Source organism: Chelon labrosus (assembly GCF_963514085.1).
Source record: "Chelon labrosus genome assembly, chromosome: 24".
Taxonomy (NCBI): domain Eukaryota; kingdom Metazoa; phylum Chordata; class Actinopteri; order Mugiliformes; family Mugilidae; genus Chelon; species Chelon labrosus.
Window position 1 is genome coordinate 7,813,708 of NC_140357.1, and position 23,445 is coordinate 7,837,152.

Consider the following 23,445-nt stretch of genomic DNA (forward strand, 5'->3'; position numbering starts at 1 on the left):
TTACTTAACTATCTGGCGACAAACTGTGAGATTCTTGACATGTAAAATCATTTTTTATTCTGAAAAACAACATATGTATAATCCAAGGCACAAGTCGATCGGGACCAGAAAATAATTTATCTTTCGCCATAGACTGCCGTTCATATTTTTTCAAAAGATAGGTCCCATAACTCGGAAGTAGAGGGGGCGGGACTTCGGCTCTCTTAATGCGCCTTATAGTCCGGTGCGCCTTATATATGAAAAAAGATCGAAAATAGACCATTCATTGACAGAGCGCCTTGTAATCCAGTGCGCCCTATAGTGCGGAAAATACGGTACTTTAATTTTGCACCGCAATGAGCTAAAACTCTCCTCTAACTATAAGCAACAACTCAGTTTGCGTTATTTTCTACAAATAGATGCTGCTCTCATGCTAAATATGCTAACCGTGGAGCTAGAGCTAGGACGCAATTAGATTAGCTTAGCATATAAGGGTGGTAGCTGCGTGAAGCTAAGCTAAATGCTGTATGCTAAGAGAGGAACTGGCTACAAGTGATATTCAGTATAAGATATTAATACACAATGACACTCAGCACCCACTTCAAATCCAAGCTCTTCGACTTTTTTCACCAATCTCGTATCAACCAGTGATGTGTGTTTGTTTCACTAGTTCATTTTTAAACAGATGAAGACATAATGGTACCAGCAAGCGCTCGAGCGGCACTCTTCAACTGCAGCTCTCCCGACAACGTAGCCCGGCGCACTTGTAACTTTCCGAGCTCATTGTGTGAAAATTGCCCAATCCTTCATTTGAATTTTAACCATTAACTCTAAATCTTTCCCGCGCCCAGCGCGAAATGTCTTTGCATTTACTCCGAGGACATTTCATCCGAGAGCAAAGCGATAAAACATCTCACATACGTGCACAAAGATGATTTGCAAGGAGGAAAATGGCAGAACTGTCAGAAACACATCTCTGTCTTGTTCTCAGGGCCGGGCTGTAATGAGAGGCTAAAGGGGACAAAGCACAGATCAATCTCTCTCTCCCTCTTTCTCTCTCACTCGCACACATTTCTTGCCTTATTCTGTCAACCATCAAGCGCCCTTCCCTCCCGACGCCCTCCTCCCCTCTTTCTCTCACACATTTATATCATCATTATTTATGTCCAGCCTCCTGCCTCGGCTTGTCATGATTGACAGGAGTTTCAGATGCTTCAACGTGGCTCCACCATTCTCCTCCAGCTCAGTCTAAAGCTCTTAATATGAAGCCAAAAGCCTTATTTATTGGTATAATTGTGTTTATTTCAATTGAATACAAATTATAGCCTCTAGGGTACTTTTGGTTATCCTTCTCTTCAGTGCCAAATAGTGCTCAGCACAATTTTAATTAGTCTGTAGTTTGATTTATATACTTGCTTGCAACTAACGGCATCATTTGTAAATGTTGGCATGCTCACGCCCTTAAGTGAGATGTCAGCTATTATACTTGCTAAACATCTCAGTCTGTTAGCATCGTCACTGCGAGCATGACATTAGCATTTAGCTCAAAGCACAGTGGTGTCAAAGTACAGTCTCGCAGAGACATTAGCATGGCTGCAGACACCCAGCCTCATTTATATTTGCATCATGCAGCGCGTTTGTGTGGACTTGCATGATATCATTGTTTACTAGTAAACCAATAGCCAAATAAAGCCAAATTACTCATGTGGATTCTGTCAAATTGTGCAAAATGGCAGCCATCTGTCTCCTTTCAAATCTAATAATGACCTATCTGAGATATAATTAATTTATCGACGTGTCTCTTCTGAGATTTTTGGAATCCCGTGTCACGCAATCTGTCATATCCGAATATAGAGGAGTAAAGGTTAAGGAAATAAGTCACAGAAGCAGGCGGCTTTTATTGTAACAAAGCCAATAAGGACTGTATCTTTTATCTGTGATGACAGTGACAGGCCGAGGATGCCAGATGAGAGAGACGATCCTCAGAGAGTAGACTGAAAGGTTAGATTGGCCCCAGGCAGCATGGCTGATGAGGACACACGCACACACTCATCCAGACCCCTTCAGCCATGCATATGGTGCTGCATGCAGGGGCTTGATGTGTGTCATTACGTCGGCTTCTTAATGAGTGAAACAAAAGACTGTGATTATTTTTGTTAGGGCGCAGCTTTACACAAGCTCCAAGATGGCTTCTAAAGACGGAAATATCCTGCACCCAAACACTAAAATATGGCTAAAGGTGGATGCACACCAAGGCTGTATTAACACTAGCATCTCTAATATTTCAATGGACGTCCTTTATTTCCATCCAGTGTTGCATTCATTTTTCACCAAGATCTTGTATTGATGATGGGAGAGTCTGACCACTGAGCAAAGCCTTCTCCAGCACATCCCAAAGATTCTCAATGGCGTTAAGGTCTGGACTTTGTGGTGGCCAATCCATGTGTGAAAATGATGTCTCATGCTCCCTGAACCACTCTTTCACAATCTGAGCCCCATGAATCCTGGCATTGTCATCTTGGAATATGCCCGTGAACATCAGGGAAAAAAATAAATCCATTGATGGAATAACCTGGTCATTCAGTATATTCAGGTAGTCAGCTGACCTCATTCTTTGGGCACATAATGTTGCTGAACCTAGACCTGATCAACTGCAGCAACCCCGGATCATAGCACTGCCCCCACAGGCTTGTACAGTAGACACTAGGCATGATGGGTGCATCACTTCATCTGCCTCTCTTCTTACCCTGATGCCCCCATCACTCTGGAACAGGGTAAATCTGGACTCATCAGACCACATGACCTTCTTGCATTGCTCCAGAGTCCAATCTTTATGCTCCCTAGCAAATTGAAGCCTTTTTTCCCCAGTTAGCCTCACTGATTAGTGGTTTTCTTAAGGCTACACAGCTGTTCAGTCCCAATTTTAGTAGTTTCTACAATCTCCTTAGATGTTTTCTCTGCTTGATGCATGCCAATGATTTGACCCTTCTCAAACAGACTAACGTCTTTAGACACGGTTGTTTAAGAAATGAGAAGCTACTCATTGCATCAGTTGGGGTTAAATAACTTGTTGCCAGCTGAAAGATAATCACCCATGCAGGAATTATCCAATAGGAGGCTCGGACCTATTTGCTTAGTTAAACCCACGTGGCAACATGTAGCCTCAGATCTTATTTTAGCATGTTAGCATGTTGCTAATTAGCAGTAAAAAATAACACAGGACCACCATGAAGCTGGTATTTCCCATCCCACATTCTATTGTCTGGGAACCGTGATGGTATGCACAACATTTTATGGCAAGCAATCAAATCCTTATTGAGCCACACTGCAAGCTATGTAACCCTGAACACCGTGGCAAATTAATAGACCTCAGTGCAGGGTGAGGAAATATAGCGATGTATGAGGATAGTTCTGTGGCTTTAGCAGTCACAATTACAGCAGACGCGTGGAAACTCATTACCTGAAGGTTAAAAATCCCCGGACTCAGCCAAGAGATGTTTGAGATATTTCACTGCACAGGCCAAAACATTTAACCTGCTGATGATGCTATATAAAAAGTGATTAAGTCATCAAGAGTCAACCTCAGGGGATGACAGATCTGAACCAGACTTCATGGGAATCCATTTAACGGCTGTCAAGATGTTTGACAGCCACCAAACTCACCAGGAGTCATCAACCAACAACTATTCCAATATCTCCTTCTTGACTAAATCAATCAGGCAGCAACAACGTGTAGAGCCAAAAAAATAACCACACAGACGTGAAAGAAATCAGAAGACAGATGTGCGTTTAACAACAACGTGGAGCAATACAGACGGGTAGCCGAGCAGTGTGCCTGCATTGATTTCATTTGCCAATTGCTAGATGGGGCTCATTTATCATCACCGAAAGCTTTTACAAACTTCTCAGCAAGACGTAATAAGACTAAGAAGCAATCTGTCCCCCACTTCTCATTAGGACTCTGAAGAGATCCCCCCGAAGCTTAATTATTTATCTGCATTAATATCCCTTCAATTATTAATGATAGGTGAGGGTGTGTATGTGTGCGAAGGCCAAAGATCAGCCCTCCGTTACCTCAGCCTCCCTCCTGATTAATGGATGAGGGAGAGGAGCCCTTCATGTATTATTACTGGAGAGAGTCCGGACCTTGGAGAGAGAGAGAGAAAGACGGACCGAGAGGAGAAGAGAGAGAGAGAGAGAGGGGAGGGGGGTAACTATGTGAATGATAATCACCGTTTAGTATGCAAACATGTCGTCTGCACACTGCTGGCATTTCAATATTTCAAGGGACTTGTGGTACTAAGTGGCGGGATGGGAAACTTGTTTGCGATCTCACTAAATTTGACACTTGTGGCACAACATCATGAAATAATCATAAACTATATAATTAATATTCTATCTTGAACTGTGTCTAAATTTTTTGTGCATTTGTCGCTTTTGTGGACCGGTTTCACCGCTTCGATTCTCGTCTTAGACAGCTGAGTTATTTGATAGTATAACTGACATTTAGCGTCACGTTATTTATTTGGTCATTTCACATAAGAACAAGGAGTCTTTGCTAGTGGTTTTATTGGTGGCTCCTATAAAGGAAGATAAATGTTTTGTGGGAAAAAGCCCATCTATTATGTTTGAATGCCACTAACGCTCTTGTTCGTGTTGCAGCCTTTAGTTGTGTTTTAGCTGTTTTACTCTGACATCTAGTGGACATGCTGAGTACTGCACAGAAACAGTGCAAGCGTTAGATCAGATTTTGTTTATCTTTAATTAATCTACTTTTTATTTTATTTAAAATATTATTTAATTTTAATTTGCAACTCATTTTATTTTGTATATTTAACCGAATATATGAATAGAGTCAATGGTCGAAAGAAGGAAAAGAAGCACAAGTTATAACATACAGCCAATTCTGACTGAGAGCAGTTTGTCCAGTGTCCTCCTGTCCCTCACTGTCTCCAGTTCACTGCCAATAACACGTCCAGCCTTTCGGATCAATTTGTGGATCCTACTGATGTCCTTTTTACTGGTGCTGCTCCCCCAACAAACCACAGCAAAGTACAGGGCACTCGCAACAACAGTCTGGTAGAAAATCTCCAGCAACCTGCTGCATACATTCAAAGACCTGAGCTTCCTCAGGAAGTAGAGTCTCCTGAGTCCCTTCTTGTCCACAGCATCACTATTGTCCCTCCAGTCCAGTCTGCTGTTCATGTGGACTCCCAGGTACTTCTATTGGTCCACTACTTCCACCTCCAGGGCCTGGATGGTGATGGGTTCCGCTGGTGTCCTCTTCCTCCTGAAGTCAATGACCAGCTCCTTTGTCTTGTCCACAATCAGGAGTAGGTGGTTTGCCTGGGACAGCTCTACAAAGTCTCCAATCAGTGTCCTATACTCCACCTCCTGTCCATCTCTGATACATCCAACCAATGCAGAGTCATCAGAGAACTTCTGACCCAGAGATATGAGAGGTGTAAAGAGTGAACAGAAATGGAGACAAGACAGTCCTCTGTGGTGTCCCCACATTACTGACAACAGTATCGGACAGGGAGCCCCCCAGCCGGTCCCAGCTGTCATTGGGCGAGAGGCGGGGTACACCCTGGACAGGTCTCCAGTCTATCACAGGGCTAACACAGAGAGACAGACAACCACTCACACTCACACCTGCGGCCAATTAAGAATCACCAATTAACCTAACCAGCATGTCTTTGGACGGTGGGAGGAAGCTGGAGTACCTGGAGAGAACCCACGCAGACACAGGGAGAACATGCAAACTCCACATAGAAAGACCCAGTCGTCCAATGCATTTAAACCCAGGACCGTCCTGCTGTGAGGCATCAGTGCTAACCACCACACCACTGTGCCGCCCAGCTGTAAATTATAAATATAACCAATATCCAATACTCCCTACTCTAAGACGTATGACACAACTACGTCTCTTTTTCCTAAGGAAGCTGAGGAGAGCTGGTCAGCCACAGAACCATTAAAGAATCATCAAGGAAGCACAGCCAATCATTGGGACCCAGCTTCCCGCAATTGGGGACATTTACCAAGCCTTCTGTTGTTACAGGACGATTCAGCCATGAACAACAAGACTAAAAAAAGTGCCTCTCCCCTGAGGCACTCATACACACTCACTGGACAGTATTACTTCTACTGTTTACTTGTCCTTGATTTGTTGTGATAAATGTCTTTTTTTGTTGCAGCGAGCGCTATCCAGATGTTGTTATATTGTTGTCTAACCCTCAACATCATAAAAGTTCTTCTTCATCTTGATAGAAATATAAAACAACGGGAAATGCAAAATGTACTTAATGACATATATTACATAAATGTACATTGCACTTCTCTTATATGTATAGGTTTTAATTAAAACAGTTATGTTACGACTAAGTATTTTTAATCTCTTACTCGTTGTTGTTTTGACTGAGTGTTCATTTATTTTTGTGGACTTTCTTAATCTGCTAATCTAATAATTTTAATCTAAATGGTTTTTTTTTAAAAAGGGGGAAACATTTCACTGCAGGTCAACAGTGTGCCAAATGCGCCATTTACACTAAATCACCATGAGGTGGCGCCAGAGGAATATAGTTGCTTTCACCAGCTGTGGCTAATTGAGTCCAGATGTTCACACAATGATTCATGCCATAAATCCTCTCGATGCACTTCATCTGGATTAGCACCTGATTTCATTAATGTTTTGTCTACTTTGAGATGTTTAATCTGACCGTAGTTGAGAATTAAGCTTCTGTAGAGTAAAATTCTTACATCCTTCCCTCATGTGAGCTTTAACTAAATAACAACAATAATAATATGTATATAACTGACCGGTGACAACATTTTATGACCCAGTTTGAGGTGAATGATGATCAATGAATGCAGACAATCTGCAGACGTACACAATTTACCGTAGTTCCCGTCTTCCTCCACTAGGGGGCAGCATGAGCAAACAGCTGCAGCAGCCAGCAGCGGTCCGTCCAAATCCTCAGGGAATCAGTCATGTTGTCATCCGAGACATTTTCTGATCCCTCTGATCACTTAAAGACACCCAAACACTTTCAACTGGAAGACAACAAAAGACAATTAATTATTATTATTATTATTGCAACACAGAGGAGCAAACAAAAAGCAGGAATGTCACAGAGATTGATTTTTAAGTGTTTTGTGAAAATCTAGTTAATTGTGAATGCATAATTATTGTTGTGTGTGTGAATATTTGTGCACTTATCTGACTAGTAAATAAATAAATAAATAAATTATAGTAAACATATTCTACTGGCAATGATATTGTGCTACGCAGGGTTTGGATTACAAATTAAAACTTTTTCTTGTAAATCCACTATTAAATCATTTAGATTTTTACTTTTTACAAGAGTTTATTTTGTATTTTCAGAATAAAAGTCACGCAGGCCCTGTTATCTACCACACACCGTCTCTTCACTTGAACTGGATTTTGCAAAGACATGCACAGCTTAGTGTGTTTTATGCTTAACACAAAAATGACACGTTTCTTTATGGAAAATAAAATCATTTTAAAGCAGCTGTAATTGTTTTATCAAACGTGTTGTTTGGTGGGTAACTAAACCAATCCCCTTAGATAACTGGTATCACATTTAAAACACTAAGGGCTGTTCTCGTTGCAGCATTTTTAAGCTGAATAACCAACCGAGATGAAGCCAAAAGTGAACCTCAAACAAACAAACAAAAAAAGACAATTTAGGAAAACAAAAGTAGTATTTTCTTTTGTTTGTGAAGCTACATGGTCTTATTTAGTCAGAGGAAGGGAGCTGCCCAAAAACCTGATTCCCTTGTGCTGAAGAAAAAGCAGCTCAGGTTCAGTCTACACACACCGTCATAAAGCTTTACATCAGCTTTCCAACAAGGGGGATCATCATGACTGGGTGTGTGTGTGTGTGTATATGTGTGTGTGTGAAGCACCTCCACTATATAGGCTACTCAATAAAACCAGGGCTGCGATCCGTCAGTGCATTTATCATCCTATTACGGCGACAAATCCGGCTCCCAATACATGAAAGGTAAAATGAATTACCAACGTTAAGCCGTCAATAAAGTCATTTCTGTAAATGGTGTCTCCGAGGGCCCCCGCTATTATTCAACAAGCTTTATCAGCACCTTGGAAATTACGTGGCTTGTAGCGCGGCCCCTGCTTCACTTTGATTAAGGGCCCTGCCAGGGACCGGTGACAGCGCTTTTGACTCGGGTTTTATTCAGCCCCGCTCCCCGTGATGAACACCGGGCATAGCGGGCGGAATGAAGACTAATTAAAAGCTATAAATTATCTTTTGCAGCCCCTCTCAAGCAGCCTCTCTTTGCAGCGCCAGATAAGAGTAGACTGAGTGCTCATTTACCCACAATGGCGCTGCGGCTAAACAGCATATTGATACTGTCCTAATTGGAATTTAATTAAGTAGCCATGGCTTCCCCACTCCGGCCTGTGGGATAAAGATTTCACTGCGGCGGCGTTAACCATCAACACGTCCCCCACTTTCGTGCTGTCGGCTATTATGATTATTAATATTATTATTATTTCAAATCACCAATTAGAGCCTGATGACAATTTTATTCACATTCTGGAGATTTTGCAAAACCACTATTTATTGTATCAGGGCGCATCCCTGCGTGTTTCTATGCCTCATTGTGTTTCCATTCCGTTTCCCCTCGGTACTTTTCACATTAGGGTTTTCATATTATCGGAGTAAAGTGTCGCCAAAAAAAACCCCAAAAACTTGTTCTAATTCCTGATAATTAAATAAAAATAAAAATAAAGTCTAAATGCAGACAGTTGAGAAAGAAAGGCGTGGAAAAAAATGGCGGTGGCAGTGAAAATTCCCAAATACAGGTTTTTGAGAGGTGAAGCTTCCACATTATTTAATTTTTTATCTATAAGCGAGACCATTTTTATATTTCCTTTAAATTAGAACAGTTTTATGCGCACACTACCAGATTTTTAGTCATGTTTAGTTGGTGTTAAGCTGTCAAAATATTAGCCAAAAGAGTATAAATATATAAGATATAATAGGTTTCGCGGCGGTAGGCCAAGAAAAAACTAAAATTAATTCTCCGTATTGTTAAAACAAGTCAATAATCGTGTAAAAGCTGTTTTAAAGAGCGTATTTAAATTTAAAAACCTACTTTCCGTCCTTTTTTCTGCAACATATCTAACGGTGGCTGTTGTTTTTGTTTTGCTGCGTTCGTGTGTATGCACGTGCGCCCCCTTGCCACTATTGATCCGAGCGAGCGCGGGGTGGCGTGCGCCCGCGCGCTCGCTCGGGGCTGGGCGCACCCCGACCTCCGATTGGACGTCGTCAACTGTGACAGGGCCGAGCCGGTTACCGGATTGGCCCGCTGCACGTGTGTACGCGCACACGTGCTTCCGGCTGGGCTCGCAAGAGAAAGAAAAAACAGACGGAGGGGGGAGATAACGGTTTTAGGAGAGTTTGGGAAGACACAGATATTATGCTGCACCGGAGAGAGACAGGGACACTGGTTATAACGTGGAGCTGCTCGCTATGCCAGGTCTCGGAGCACTATTAGGAGAGGACATGTCTCCGCTGTAGGTGATATTATAAATGAAGGCAGGTATTTATTCTAGCAGAAAGGTTTGTTTTTACATGCTGTCCGTCTAATTGGATACCGAAGGGGGCGGGAGAGCGAGCAACAAGTGGAGTTTGGCGTGGACAGGAGGACATTTCTTACCGTCACCAGCTATGGAAGAGCAAAAGGAGCCCAACAGCGGCCGGGACTCGACCGAGGAGGAGAGCATGTCCCTGTCACCGAACCTCCCATCCCCTGCCATGATTTTACCCCACCAGGCCGCGCAGCAGGCCCACAGAACCACGAACTTTTTCATAGACAACATCCTCCGGCCGGACTTCGGCTGCAGGAAGGAGCCGAGCTACCGAGACCGGAGCCAGACGCCCGGCAGAGAAAACGTGAACCCGCTGGGAGCGAGGCCGCCGCCGCACACCGGCAGCCTCTGCCTGGACTCGAACTGCAGCAGCGACAGCACCTCGTCGTCGTCGCCGTCCTCCTCGTCGTCGTCCACGTCCTCCTCCCCGTCGTCCAAGCAGAACTCGTCGAAGCAAGGCGAGCCGGCGAGCAACGGGACCGGCAGATACGCAGACAGCCCCTCAATTGTGGTTGTGAGTGGCAGCAATGGAGGGTCCCCGCCCACAACGAAAGAAAGCCAGCCGCTGTTGTGGCCCGCTTGGGTTTACTGTACGCGGTACTCGGACCGGCCCTCATCTGGTAAGGCGCTAGTAGTCCCCGAACTGGGGCGTTTGAGTTGTGGGCAACTTTGTTGGTGTTGGGGGTAACTCCAGTCTCTATCCACCGTGTTATTTAATTCCTCCAAACTCTCTGGCACACTCTAAAAATACTAAAATTCACGTTAATACGTAAATATTCAATTTAACCGGTATGATAACCAGAGTGGGTTCATCTCAACCCCAAACAAAACAGAGGGAGTTTTATAAATAAAAGTTGTGTTATATTAAAATAAAGTATGAATACTGTGAAAAGGCGTTCTCCTAAAAAACAAATAAGGCTTTTAGTTATTATTTTTTTCAAGTATTTTCCAATAACAAAGCTTAAAAATAAGTATTATAATTTTAAATGTTGTTTCAGATTTAAAAGTGTAACGTTTAATCCTCGGTGCGTGCGTCTTTGGACTTTTATACACTTAAAACGTAAACTGCGCTCACAGAACAATGTGGAAATAAATATAAGCTGTGTGTGAATCAAAATATGTCATTCATCGATGGCTACGTTGTTAAAGTGCTCATCTTCAAAATAATCTGATGGTTTATTAAATTACGATAAATCCATACAAGTCAAAACTTTTCAAATGTCGTTTTCTATTATTATTATTATTCCTTTCTGGAGTTTAATGTTTATATTTTGGAAATAGATATGAGTTGGAGTCGTGGTGAGAGTGGCTCACATACTCTGCCAATGTTAGGATTTAAAAACAGTGCAGATTAAAACATTTACACTTTTATTTTTATATATATATATATATATATATATATATATATATATATAAATATGATGTTTGGAGGCGTTAAAGAACGGGATAGTAATTTACTGCATTTGTTAAAAGCGTTGAGGAATAATACAAAATGAAGCCAAAAGCTTAGTATTTAATAGAAACTAATTCACGCTGTTTTAGTCTGAAAGCTCTTGTAGTTTGTTGGTGGCTGTTTCTATTTGTTTATAATAATAGTAATAGTGAGTAAAAGTGAAGGTCAAAGCCGTTTTGCTTAAAAATCAAGTTTCTTTCACTCTTTGCGTAAATCTGACCCCCGCTGCCATCATGCTGCTCCAGCTTTATATGATGGTGCGTTCAGGCCTCCTTTACACCGAGCATGTTTTATTTATTTATTTATTTTTGGTGAGAGGTCCTGGATGGGCTCCCGTTTAATTGTGCTACTGCAGGAACCGGAGAGGAAGCTGCGACGGTGTGGACATGTGCAGTCAGTCTGCAACTGGACTCTTGTAAAACACAACCCCACCGCTTGTTTTTGTAACATCTAATACACCGCACTGCGACACCACAACCTCCTCACATGTCACCTGAACACACGAGAGCACGGAAGAGAACATGGCGACCGTGTTTTTATTTTTTATTTTTTTTGCAATTATTATTCGGGTGTTGGATGCTGCCATGATGCGCCCTGCTCCGATTGGCTCACACTCGGCCATGAGCGGCGCGTAAACACGCTCAATGTGAATTAATAATCGCGCGTTTATAAAGCATGGCCTTTAACTTTTTTGGTGGTTTTTTTTTTCTTACTTTGTGCAGTAAAAGTTAATTTAAAATTAATTTTCAAGGCTTGATTGTGTGGGATGAGGTCTGATTCAGTGTCCATATTGTGGAAGAGGTAACTTTACGCACAGATCGCATCAATACGCACAGTGCGGTGACCTACATTTGACTGATCAGACAGCTCATCATCACTCAAATGGAGATGGAGCTAACGCTGTGCGCGGCTCGTACATGACACTGTCTCCGTGCCCCAGCCGTAGAATAAATATTTTATTTCCATTGTTGTTTCCACGCCAGGCCCAAGGACACGCAAACTGAAAAAGAAGAAGAGCACCAAGGAGGACAAGCGGCCGAGGACAGCGTTCACGGCCGAGCAGCTGCAGAGACTGAAAACCGAGTTCCAGGCCAACCGGTACATAACGGAGCAGCGGAGACAGTCTCTGGCCCAGGAACTCAACCTGAACGAGTCCCAAATTAAAATCTGGTTCCAGAATAAGAGGGCCAAGATTAAAAAGGCCAGCGGCTACAAGAACGGCCTGGCCCTGCAGCTCATGGCCCAAGGACTCTACAACCACTCCACGACCACCGTGCAGGAGGAGAGGGAGGAGAGTGAATGAGCGGCCCGGACACTTCCCTGCGGGGGCCGCTCGATCTATCTCTCTCTCTCTCTTTTTTTTTGGCTTCAAAAGAAACTGGGAAACTATTTAAGAACACAGATTTCTGTTAAACACTATATGGACATAATTATATAAATGAACGATCGTTATTAAAGTTTATATAGCCACAGTTATCATGTTGTATACAGTATATTTAATTTCAGGCTCATCCCGTCCTCTTCTGTCTGTCCTCGCTGTTTTTTAGGATGTCTGATTGGCTCTAGTTTTCTTGTGGTCTATTGTCCTCCATATTACCCGCGCCATATTTTTCCTCCAACACATCAGTCCGCAGACAAGCCAAAGATTTTAATATGTTCACATGTAGTCTGAAATAATAATAATAATAATGATAATAATAATAAAAAAAAAAAAACAAGAAGTGAGAACTGTAGTTAATGGACTAAATTATTCTTTCTTTCCACGGTTAAGCGTTTTGTTGCAATATTTGGGAATAAAAAAAATATTTAAATATATTTTAACATGTCATTATGAGTCATTTGAGCACAAAAGGGATTTTTAAAAATTATTATTATTTCACCACTTGTACCACAACGTCCTTATAAATGCCTATCTGAGCATACATTGAGGATATAAAATAAAACAGAGGCATTTATTATAAGTTTAAAGCCGTATTTTAAATTCTTTCTGGGCTATATATAAGGACTGTTAAATATTTTTTATTATTTTGATATTTAAGGGAGACATAGATATAATACATATGAATTTAAGAGGCCGCCCACAGTTCCCATTACACTGCTTCTTTCTCCCGAATGGATAACATTTCACCTATTAAACTATTCTGGGCAAGTGTTCACATACCATCAGCTCCTCTCCAGCCATGAGTTACTGTTTATTACAGAAAAAAAATAATCCTCTGTCATGTTTGGGGAGAAACTCCTCTGGCCTGTTTGGCCTTACGTGACCTCAGGTTGAGGTTTGATAGAGCCTGGCTGTGAACTCTGTGACACGGTGTTTGCGTTGCACTCCAAGGTCAGCGGGAGCAGACAAACTTTAAGGGGCTCTGCATGAGCTTGTCTTGATTACAAGGAAGCGGTTGGAGCGCTTTTACTATTTCAAGTTTGTTGGTGGGAGAAATGGTCGCCTTCAGATCCCGGATATTTTTTTTTTTTAATGTGCAAGTCTCAAACTGAAGTAGAAGAGATGAGATTTTTGAAATGGGATGATTGGGAATCTTTATATTGGCAACAAAAGCAATATAAATACGCATGTATAGACTATATGTTTTAGTTTTTCTTTACTGGCATCTTGTTTTTAACAATTATTGGGAATGCATTTACACTTTTAGTTTGCATTATTGCACCAAGGCCAATCATTTACAGCAAAATCTCCTCCCTAAAAACACATTAAAAGCAAAACGATGCTTACTTTTTAATGAAAATGCACCCTGAAGTCATGATTATTATTTTTTTAACTTTTATCCTTCATGCCGATTTTTTATTTAATCATGTTAAAATTTGCAATTTATTATAAAAATGTCCAAAGACGCAGTAACAGAGAGCTGATCCAGGATTTAGTTTAGATTTGACGAGAAAGTGAATGCGTTACGGGAGCACGTGTGTGTGTGTGTGTGGCGGCTGCTGCAGGCGCGCTTTGGACACGCACGACTGTGCTCTAAACAAACGACACCGACCGTCGTGATGTATATTGTTTCTGTTTGTTAACGTCGCTCTTATACAACTGATCGGGTTATTTAATTAAGAGCTAACGAGCCTGCAGAGGTCTGCGACGGAAACGTTCACGGCCTCCGCGTTTCGCTCTTTTTTTTTTTCCTTCTTCTTCTTCTTTTTAATTATTGCAAGTGTTTGTGTTCATCTCAGCCTATAGAGTGCAGATTTAATAAGCGCACTGCATTGCAAGCTAATAATTGATTTCAATAAAGACGACCAGGGACTCGGTGCCAGTTTAGACGCAGGTTAGGCTCAGATTTTTAATTAACATTTGGATTAAAAACTGTTTATTTTTTTTATTTAGCATGCAGATATGGACTCACGTTTCAGTGCATATGAGAAAAACTATGAGTGATTTTTTTAAAATTATTATTATTATTATTATTATGATGATTATTTCATGCAGCTGCAAATAAACCGTTAGCTTCCCTGCAGCTAATGGAAATCTCCAAGGGTCCTTGAAGGGGTTTTCATCCACAGTAATATTAGCACTAATTCAATACAAGTATTCACTGGATTTTATGAATGAATATTCACAGGAGTGGACTGGAGTTTGACACCGAGCATAATTTATTCGAGGTGTTCTCAAATGTAATGTATAAAACTACAATCAGAATCATTTAAAGGGAGCTTTGTCTTTATAAAAGACGTAAGAGGTGGTGAATATGTTTTTGGAAAACGCACACTAATGTGATTCAGTGTCTGTAGCCATCTGGCCTGCATGTGTGAACAGAGGTGAAGAGGCTGCAGCTCTTCACGGTCAGCCAACCCTGTAGCTCTAATATTATCATGATAGTCCCGTTCCCTGCTGTGAATGCGGAAGAGCGTCTTATGACAGTGTATTTAAAATTCATACAATTATGAAACAGCGAGAGGATTCCTCTCTCCCTCCCCTCCTCCCCCTCTCTTCCTCCCACCTTGTCATTGAGGAAGCCGAGGGTTTATCTGTAAAACAAAGAAAAGCCCGGGATCGTTTGCATAGTTAGCATAGTGTGCCTCGCAGGCACAATATGGATTTAATTTATATGCAAATGAAAGCAATAAAAGGAGAATACACACTGGAAATCTGGCCCGTTCAAAGGGGGGAGAGTTGGATTCGGAGCAGGTAGCGGGCGTGCAAAAAGGAAGCATTATCAGCCGAGAGAGAACAAGGCTGTTATATAACATCCAGAAAGTGCACACATATCTGAAACAACGAACCAGTGCAATAGAAAGTTAGCTGCAGTTCTATTAGTATTTGCAGGAAAGTCGCATCCAAGAGGAGCCAAATGCGCCAAAGAGTCTGGACAAGATGGGAACCGTGTCACGCACACTCACTCTCTCCTTTCGCCTTCTGCCAAAAAATGCAACCTATTAGCGTTTCCTCCAGAGAGGAGAGTTAGCGCTGCACCTCCTCGTGCGCTCGCGCTCAAATGTTATTTAACAGCTTTGACATCTCTTCTAAAAACACGTCTTTTACAGCTACGTGAACACAAATGTCTGCTTTTTTAAAAATCCTGTATTTGGCAGCTATAGTCACAAGATCAGTTTATAAAAAATAAGATATTAGAATTGTTATTATTATTTAAAATTAGCTCCACTACAACCAGCTCAAGTATTATAATGGTGTTTGTGTGTATGGTAGAAAAAATACAGAATAACATTTGATTAAATCGTTTATCTGATGCTTTTATTTTGATAATTCTTTTTTATTTTTAGGTCATTTCTGTACGGCACGTTATTGTTTAAGGTGTCAAAGGTTAAAGTAGTTTTATCACTGTGACAGTACACTGTCAGAAACGTGCAGGCTAACCACCTGCCATTCAAATAACAACGGGCGTGACCTCAGCGTTTAATGCCCAGCGCTGCTTCATCAGTGTGCTTCCACGCCGCTGGAAAAAAACACACACAACGGGGAAGTGGGAAAACATTTGGCCCTGGAGACGAAAGGAAATACACATGCACACAAAAATGCAGCCGTGTAGAGACATGCAAGCGAAAAGGGCCGGAAAAAAAGGGACACACACACACACACACATTTAAAAGAGCCTCTTAGATCACTGTCCTGTGACGGTGTCGGTGCTAAGTAGAAGTTTAAAGTAATTCCTTCCCAGCTGCTGCCTCCGTGAGGGGGAGACGAAACAAGGGAGACAAAGAGAGAGGGAGAGAGAGAGAGAGAGGAGCTTCGCGTCTCTCCTTCTACTGTTTTTCCTAAATTACTGCAGACGCCCAGCTGGTTACACATCAGATCACTCTCTCTCTCTCTCGCTCTCTTTCTTCGCGCTGCATGGGAAATTGCAAGATTTGTCACACAGTGAAAGCAGAAAACAAAACAAAACAACAGCACTGCAAGAAGAAAAGATCTCGTTGCTTACTTTCTTTCCGGACTCGGACGCGTTCGTTTGTTTCATTAGGTTTTCGTCATGCGTCGCCGTTCAGTCGGCAGGAGGTGTCTTTGGTGCACTGCAGGAAGCCATATTGAAACTTTCAAATCGGTTTCTATTGTGTTTGACAGTACATGGGAAATAAATAGGCATGAGCCATGAGGTCGTCCATTAGGGGGGGAAAAAAATTACATAATTAAAGCTGCACTTTTATTAAAAAATAAATAAATAGTAAAAAAATAATTAAAAAAAAATAATAATAAAAAATAACTGCCTTGAGGTAAGAGGTGTAATGAACAAATTTAGACAAAAATAATAATAAATTCATAAAGAAATTAATGTCGTGTAGATGGTTCATTGTGTCTTTAAATAATCTTTAGGGAATAAAAGGTCAAATGCATCATTAACACAAAACCACAATAAAAATAAATCCATTTTAACTTTAAAATAATGCCATATAAAAAATTAAGTCTTTTTAATTTCGTATTTGAATCAAATAAATACATTGCAAAATAACGCAAAACACACTAAATCGTATTTATTTCGCTAGCTAGTCGAAAGCTCTATGCTAGGTACCGGAAGCTAGCTAGAGCTTCCTTTATCGCTATGTAAGCTAGTTAGCGCTACGTTTAGCAAGAGTTCAGCTAGCTAGGTTTTATATTCTTCAACTTTAGCCGTCATTTAAGATGTACTGAAACGTTTGCTTTTAAATTACAGACAAAAATATATACATATGTGTACATTTTGTTGTTTTGCGGCATGAGCTAAAGTTAGCTGCGGCTAGGCTAATTAAGTAATAAGCTACTGAGTTGTAGCTTTACAGAAGAATATTCAATGATAAAATGCAGCAGCAGATATAAAAAGGTGAAATGTAATGAAGTTTATCTGTATAGTCTTTTTCTTATCATCTGCTTCGAGGTCAAGTCCTCTTGCACTTGACTTTGCAGTGTGTGTGTGTGTGTGTGTGTGTGTGTGTGTGTGTGTGTGTGTGTGTGTGCAGACAGCCAGCCTCTTAACAAACAGTAAGAATGAATTTCAAGCTATCTGACCGCCATATTGTGCCAGCGTTTTTTTTTTTTTTTTTTTTTTGCTTCAGAAGTACACATATTGCCCAGATCGGTTCTCACCATGGGAGAAGTTTACTCATGACTTATTGTGGCCTGTCAGCGGGACCGCACTGTCGCACACACACACACACACACACACACACATATATATGGACAAAGGTGGCATTGAGAGGGAGCCTCCCACAATGCAGCTGAGCGTCCAGGGGGCTCTGTGCTCCAACAGCCGTGATCTCACCGAGCTAAATCCAGATTACATGGGGGATATACGCAGCGCCACTTGTTTACCCTGCCTATCAGGGGGTGATCTGAGCAGAGTGGGGTGTGAGGGGTGTGAGGGGGGGAGAGGGACACAGGGGTAGGGCAAACTGTTGTGCAAATAAAATAATATAAAGTTTCTATCACAGAATCTTCCACGGTTTCCCACCACAAAGCTCTTGCAAAAACTGCAATTTTTCAATGGGTGTCTGGTTATAAAACATGCTTTGTCAAGATGCTCCGTTACAAAAGATGCAGATTTTCCAATACATAACGTGCTGCCGAGAAGACGGCGTGCTCAAGGACAGTTATTCCGCCCTAATTAAAAAGCAAGCGTCAGGAAATGACAGCGCATCTCCAGCCGCAGCTATGTGGCGGACAAGCACGTCAGCTCGGGCTGCTGGCGAGCGCTTTTTCATCTGCTGAGTCATGTAGGACATTAATCTGAGTTGAGAACTTTGATTGCAATAAAGCCGGAAGTGTGGATTGTGTATTTAACAAACAAACAAAAGAGGAAAATGATGCATGTTTGAAGAGTTTTATTTCAGAATTGTGCAGAATTGTGCTCCACAAAGTTATATGTGTGTCTTGCATGTTTTCCACTCTTATTCCATGAAGCATACAAATGCAGACAAACACAGTGAGAACAAAGGCTGGGACACCTGGGATTCCCCCTGTTGTATGGGTGGTCACATGCACCTCTGCCTCTTCTTCATGCCTTCCACATGTGGAAGCACTTCATCTTCCCGCTGCCTCTCTCGCTCTGTTTCACGGTCTCTCTCCTACTCTCTGTCTGAGTGTGTGTGTGTGTGTGTGTGTGTGTGTGAACCACTTCACTGCGAGAACAACACGGTCATCGATGAAAGCAGTGATCCCATCGGCTGCAGAAGCTTCGGGGGCGAGGGCTGCGAAAGCGACACAGCAGATTGTCACGTTGGTCAGCCAATAAAGCGGCGAGACACCACACTCGTCCCCAGCGCCCCTGCAGCAGCGTCACTTAAAAGTATTTGTGGGTTCGCTCAAAACAAAACAACGGCTGACTCACGCGTTGGTCCGTCTGGTCGTCTGGTCGTCTCCCCTCTCTCTCTCCCTCTCTCTCTCGCCCTCCTCTCCGACTTCAAAAGCGGCCCAGCTTTTTCGGGGCTCTCCCCTCTCCCGCGTCCTCGCTCCGTCTTTCATCGCGGCGGCCCAGAGGTGGCGAGAGGTGATGCGGGGAAGCGATTAGTCATATTCAATTTACATACGCCTGTCACAGAGCTCCTCCGGGCTGAGCGCTGATGTCATCCGTGCGTGGGGCCCTCTGTGGCCACCCGGTGTATGGGAAGACTTCTCGCTATCATGGAGGATGAGGGGAGGGGATGGACTGGGGGGGGGGCAGAACTTTCCCTTCTTATGGGATCGCGGTTCGAGAGGTATGATGAATGTGGAGCGGCACTTTTGTCGAAATGCGTGTGTTTGCGTAAGCTGCAATGACAGCAGACAGGTGGTTTTCTTTAAATTTGGAATTAAAATAATTTTTTTTTTGTTAAGAAATAAGCACATGTAGTGTTTGTTTGGACTGATATGTGGTAAAAACTGGAACAAAAAAATAAAGTTCAAGTCTTTTTATGCACAATTATCCCCGATTCAGCTAATCGCTTGATTTCACTAATTCATTAGCTCAGAAGTTTAAATCCACTTTCCGCAGCAGAATCCAAACATTACATCAGATCCACACAAAAAATTTTAACAGTATGAAACAAACACTATGGGGGGCTTAATAAAATGTAGAAAAACATCTTGAAATTCCTCTGTGATCGCTGGGGCGCATACGATCTATAACTCAATTATATTTCAAGCCTCCTTTAAGAGTGTATTAAGTTTGCCTGGTGTGCTAAGTCGTCAGAGGATAGGAGCACACCTGTAGAGGACATCATGAGCAGTTTACATATCTATATATACACATATATATATATATATGTAGTGTATTCTTAAGTTCAGGAGTATTTTCAGTTTTGTTTTAGTTTCATGCTCTCCACTCACAGTCATCAGTTTCTTTGTAGAAACTTCAACGCTTCTACTCTTCCCCTGTGTCCTGCATATACCTCATTCTATATATTATTACATTTTCTACATGCTATTATTGTAAAATACCTACTTAACACAATAGCCTGTGCAATAGTTGTAGCTTGTTCCCTATTAATGGATTAATTTTGCACTTTTTGCTATTTGCACTTCTGGTTAGATGCCTAATTCCACTTCTAAGGTGGATAACAATAAATTAATATATTGTCATATTTACTTTGCAACATTATGTCTAAGAAAAATGTTGAAATCCCCAGTGGCCCTTACATTGACCCCTTGCACCTCCTACATTACGTTAGCTAGCCGTTAGCTTGATAAAGTGCTATCCTCTGTGGCAGCGTTCTCACGATTTAAAGGCAGCATCCGAGTCCGTCTCAGCCTTTCAACCCACCTTGTGTCCACTTATATGAATGCTCTGACTTATTATGAGCTCCAAGTGTCTAAAAAGCAATCAAATCTATCATTATAGTTTCAGTTTCGTTCGCCCTCAACGTATATTTCAATGCATCCAGTTTTAATCTAATGTTTTAATGCCAAAACTAACAGCTTTTAGTTGAGCAGGTTCTCTTTCCTGCATTGCTCGCCGATTCTCCCACACATGCGTGCAAACTGGAAGCGGTGAGAGGGCGCGGGTGGTCGATTGCTTCCCTAAGAGAAATATTAGCTCAAATATGGCTCTGAACCTCCTCAAGGGGTCAAGAGCAGGCAGTCCATTTTGCAGTCGGCTGCTCAGAGAAAACGCCGGCGAGCTCGTGTGGTTTATGGCGAACGGTTACTGGCAGGAGTCCAGAGGAGGAAGTTATTTACGAAGCCTCGCTTGACAAAAGACAGTTAGGCTTCCCATATTCAGCGAGGGCCCGGGCCGCTCCGGGAACAAGTAATTTGGAAGATAACTGGTCAACATCTACGGTAACACACATCACCTTAAATCAATATTAACCAACACTTACATATATATATATATATATATATATATATATATTCTAAAAACGAGCTCTAGAAGTTAAATTTACATATATGCACACGTCACCAGATGCACTCTCACACACACACACACACACACACACACACACACATACACAGGGGCCAGAAGTTCAGGTTACAAGGCCGACTCATCCCTGGATCTGGGCAGCAGAATGCGAGACCGTGAATAACTGTTTTAACACACAGCCAGCACAATGTGTGGTCTGTGACATACCATCTAAGGCATGACTCTGTCTGTCTGTCTGTCCGTCTGTATTTGTGTGCATGTGCGTTCATGATCTGTGCATCCGGGTTGTGATTTCATACACGTGAAACGATTGTGGGTAGAAGATATTGATTAGCTCACGATAATTTAGGGATTCAAGCTTTGTAATTGACATCTAAAAACAAAAAAAAATAATAATCAGATTGGTATATTGTCATCAAAAATATTGTATCAATGTGTTTAATGGTATTTAAGCTACAAAATGGTGCATTTTCAAGGCAATTCAGGAAGTAACACTCTGCTTTTTGTGTTTTTTACATCACACTGACTTGTTTTTCTTTGGGTTTTGGACGCTAGGATGATTAAATCTACGGCATTTGTCAACTTTTAAGTGAACAAATTATACGCAAAGACCTGAAAAGATTTGTAATTTATGATACGTGATTGATGTAGCGTATTTTTAAAAAAAAAACTGAATGTGTGTTTTTGTACTTGGCGCCGCAATTTAGAGCGCAGGGAAGTGTAGGAGGGGTTTTTTGCATTTCGTCACGGCTGCAGGGAGGCTGCAAAATTCATCTTGACTGAACTTTTAACTCTAAGGACAATGCATGTATATATATGTACATATATGTTTAGTGTGGAGTTGCACTGTTGGATGATTTTGCCGTATCTACTCTGAATCCTCTCCACTTTCAACACTCAACAAATTTCTCTGACCAAATAACTATTTATGATCATCATTTTTATTTATTTTCCCCCCTCAAGTGTCTCCGCCTCTCCACCTCCTGCTAACAGGTGCGACGCTGAACACCTGCATCCCGGCTGTGACGAATCCAACGGGTTAAAGTTCAAACACGCAATGTGGAAGACCTGTTCCGTGACTGTCGTCCAGGAGACCGTTACACAACGCCGCGGTGACGTGAAGGGAAATAAAGCTCTGATTTAAACGAGATTTGTTTTCTTTTTTCGCCTCGGCGCATTAGAGTCAGTATTTCAGAAATCATAGGGAGCAGATGGCAGCGAGGCGAAAAACAAACATCTGAGAGAGAGAGAGAGAGAGAGAGAGAGAGAAGGGGAAGAGCATAAGGGAGCCCAAGTCCTGCATTTCCCGTCAAACTGTGGAGATGAGCCGCAGATGTTTGTCGACAGAAAATGAGCCGTCTCTAACAGCTGGTCGGGGATCAGATATGTGTCAGTGCGTAGACGACCTCCTGCAACGCTCAAATGTGCAAGAAACCAGACGCGAAGTGACACGTTGACAGAGAGGGGGAAAAGAAAATTTGAAAGTGAAAGGGCGATTTTTCAGGTTTAGGCTGCAACCAAAAATACTCTTTTTTTTTTTTTCTTTTGATCCTCTTTCAAGTCCTAAAAATACACCAAATGTCACAAGAAATAAAAGTCATTATTACAGCTTATGTTTGGAATTGTTTATAAGAGGCTGGCCTGCCGCTAGCATTAGCCAGCGGTCTCCGTAAGGAATGACAACAATACACAGAGGCTTTTTAATAGCTGACTATACTGCCAGCGAAGAAACTTTACCCCAGCGTTGTGACAAGTGTGCGGTTAAGAACCATTAAAGACTAAAAGTTTAGATGTCAGCTCCTCAGAAATTTTGTTTCTGTTTGGCCCATGAGAATCCACAGGTCGCATGCATGTGTAAGAGTGTGTGTTTTTCTCCCACGTCTCCACAGGAATTCACAAATACAGACTTCAGAAGATGTGTGACGCTGCTCCTTCAGGCCGGATTTAAGAATAGCATTCTGGTTCACGCTCCGTTTTCTTTGTGTTTCTTTCAGAACAGAAAATAAGAAGCAGTCCACCACATATGACACCAGCAGGCCTGACTGTGCGGGTTTAGTCAAGTTGAATCACTCAGACACCAATGAGAAGAGTAAAATTACAGAAGTAAACGTAATCAAAATGTCTGGAGGATTTTACTGTGGCAGCTACCGAAAGTAGGGGTAGTTTAATTACTACATATAAGGTTTAATGCAATGGTTCCCAACCTAAGGGTCAAGGACCTCCAAAGGGTCACAGGATGAATCTGAGGGGTCTGAAAAATTCTAATGGCGTATAAAAAAAATTATATAAATATAAATCTGTACATTAATCGTTGCCTTTGTGAATATTCTGACTTCTATGTAGCTCAAAATATTTAGAGGGGAAATATTTTAGCTAAAAATGCTAACAGCTAGGAGCTAGATTTTTTTATTTATTTTTTTGTTTTTTCTCCCAAAGCAAGGTCGAGGGTCCTGGTATTGCTAGACCTCTGTCATGGCTTACTAGTTCATGTAATTGCAGTGAACCGTTAGCATTATTCGCAGGTTCGCAAAGGGCATGGCGCCAATATTTTAAGCGTTATGAAACTTAGAACTTTTAAGGGTTAATCTCTTTGCAAAGAAAGC

The 23,445-nt window shown here is 41.8% G+C and overlaps 1 protein-coding gene across 1 annotated transcript; it reads left to right on the top strand.

Annotated features, from left to right (window-relative positions):
* The first annotated feature begins 9,518 nt into the window (after window positions 1-9,518).
* On the top strand, window positions 9,519-12,800 carry LOC311509072 (homeobox protein engrailed-1-B-like). Its single transcript, XM_084574120.1, has 3 exons — window positions 9,519-9,544; window positions 9,631-10,239; window positions 12,056-12,800. The coding sequence occupies exons 2-3, from the start codon at window positions 9,699-9,701 to the stop codon at window positions 12,373-12,375; spliced, it is 861 nt and encodes a 286-aa protein (XP_084430246.1). The 5' UTR covers window positions 9,519-9,544; window positions 9,631-9,698; the 3' UTR covers window positions 12,376-12,800.
* The last annotated feature ends 10,645 nt before the right edge of the window (window positions 12,801-23,445 follow it).

Coding starts and splice junctions, on each gene's coding strand:
- LOC311509072 (XM_084574120.1), top strand. CDS start 9,699: ATGGAAGAGCAAAAGGAGCCCAACAGCGGCCGGGACTCGACCGAGGAG. Junction 10,240..12,055: donor CTCGGACCGGCCCTCATCTG/GTAAGGCGCTAG, acceptor TTTCCACGCCAG/GCCCAAGGACACGCAAACTG.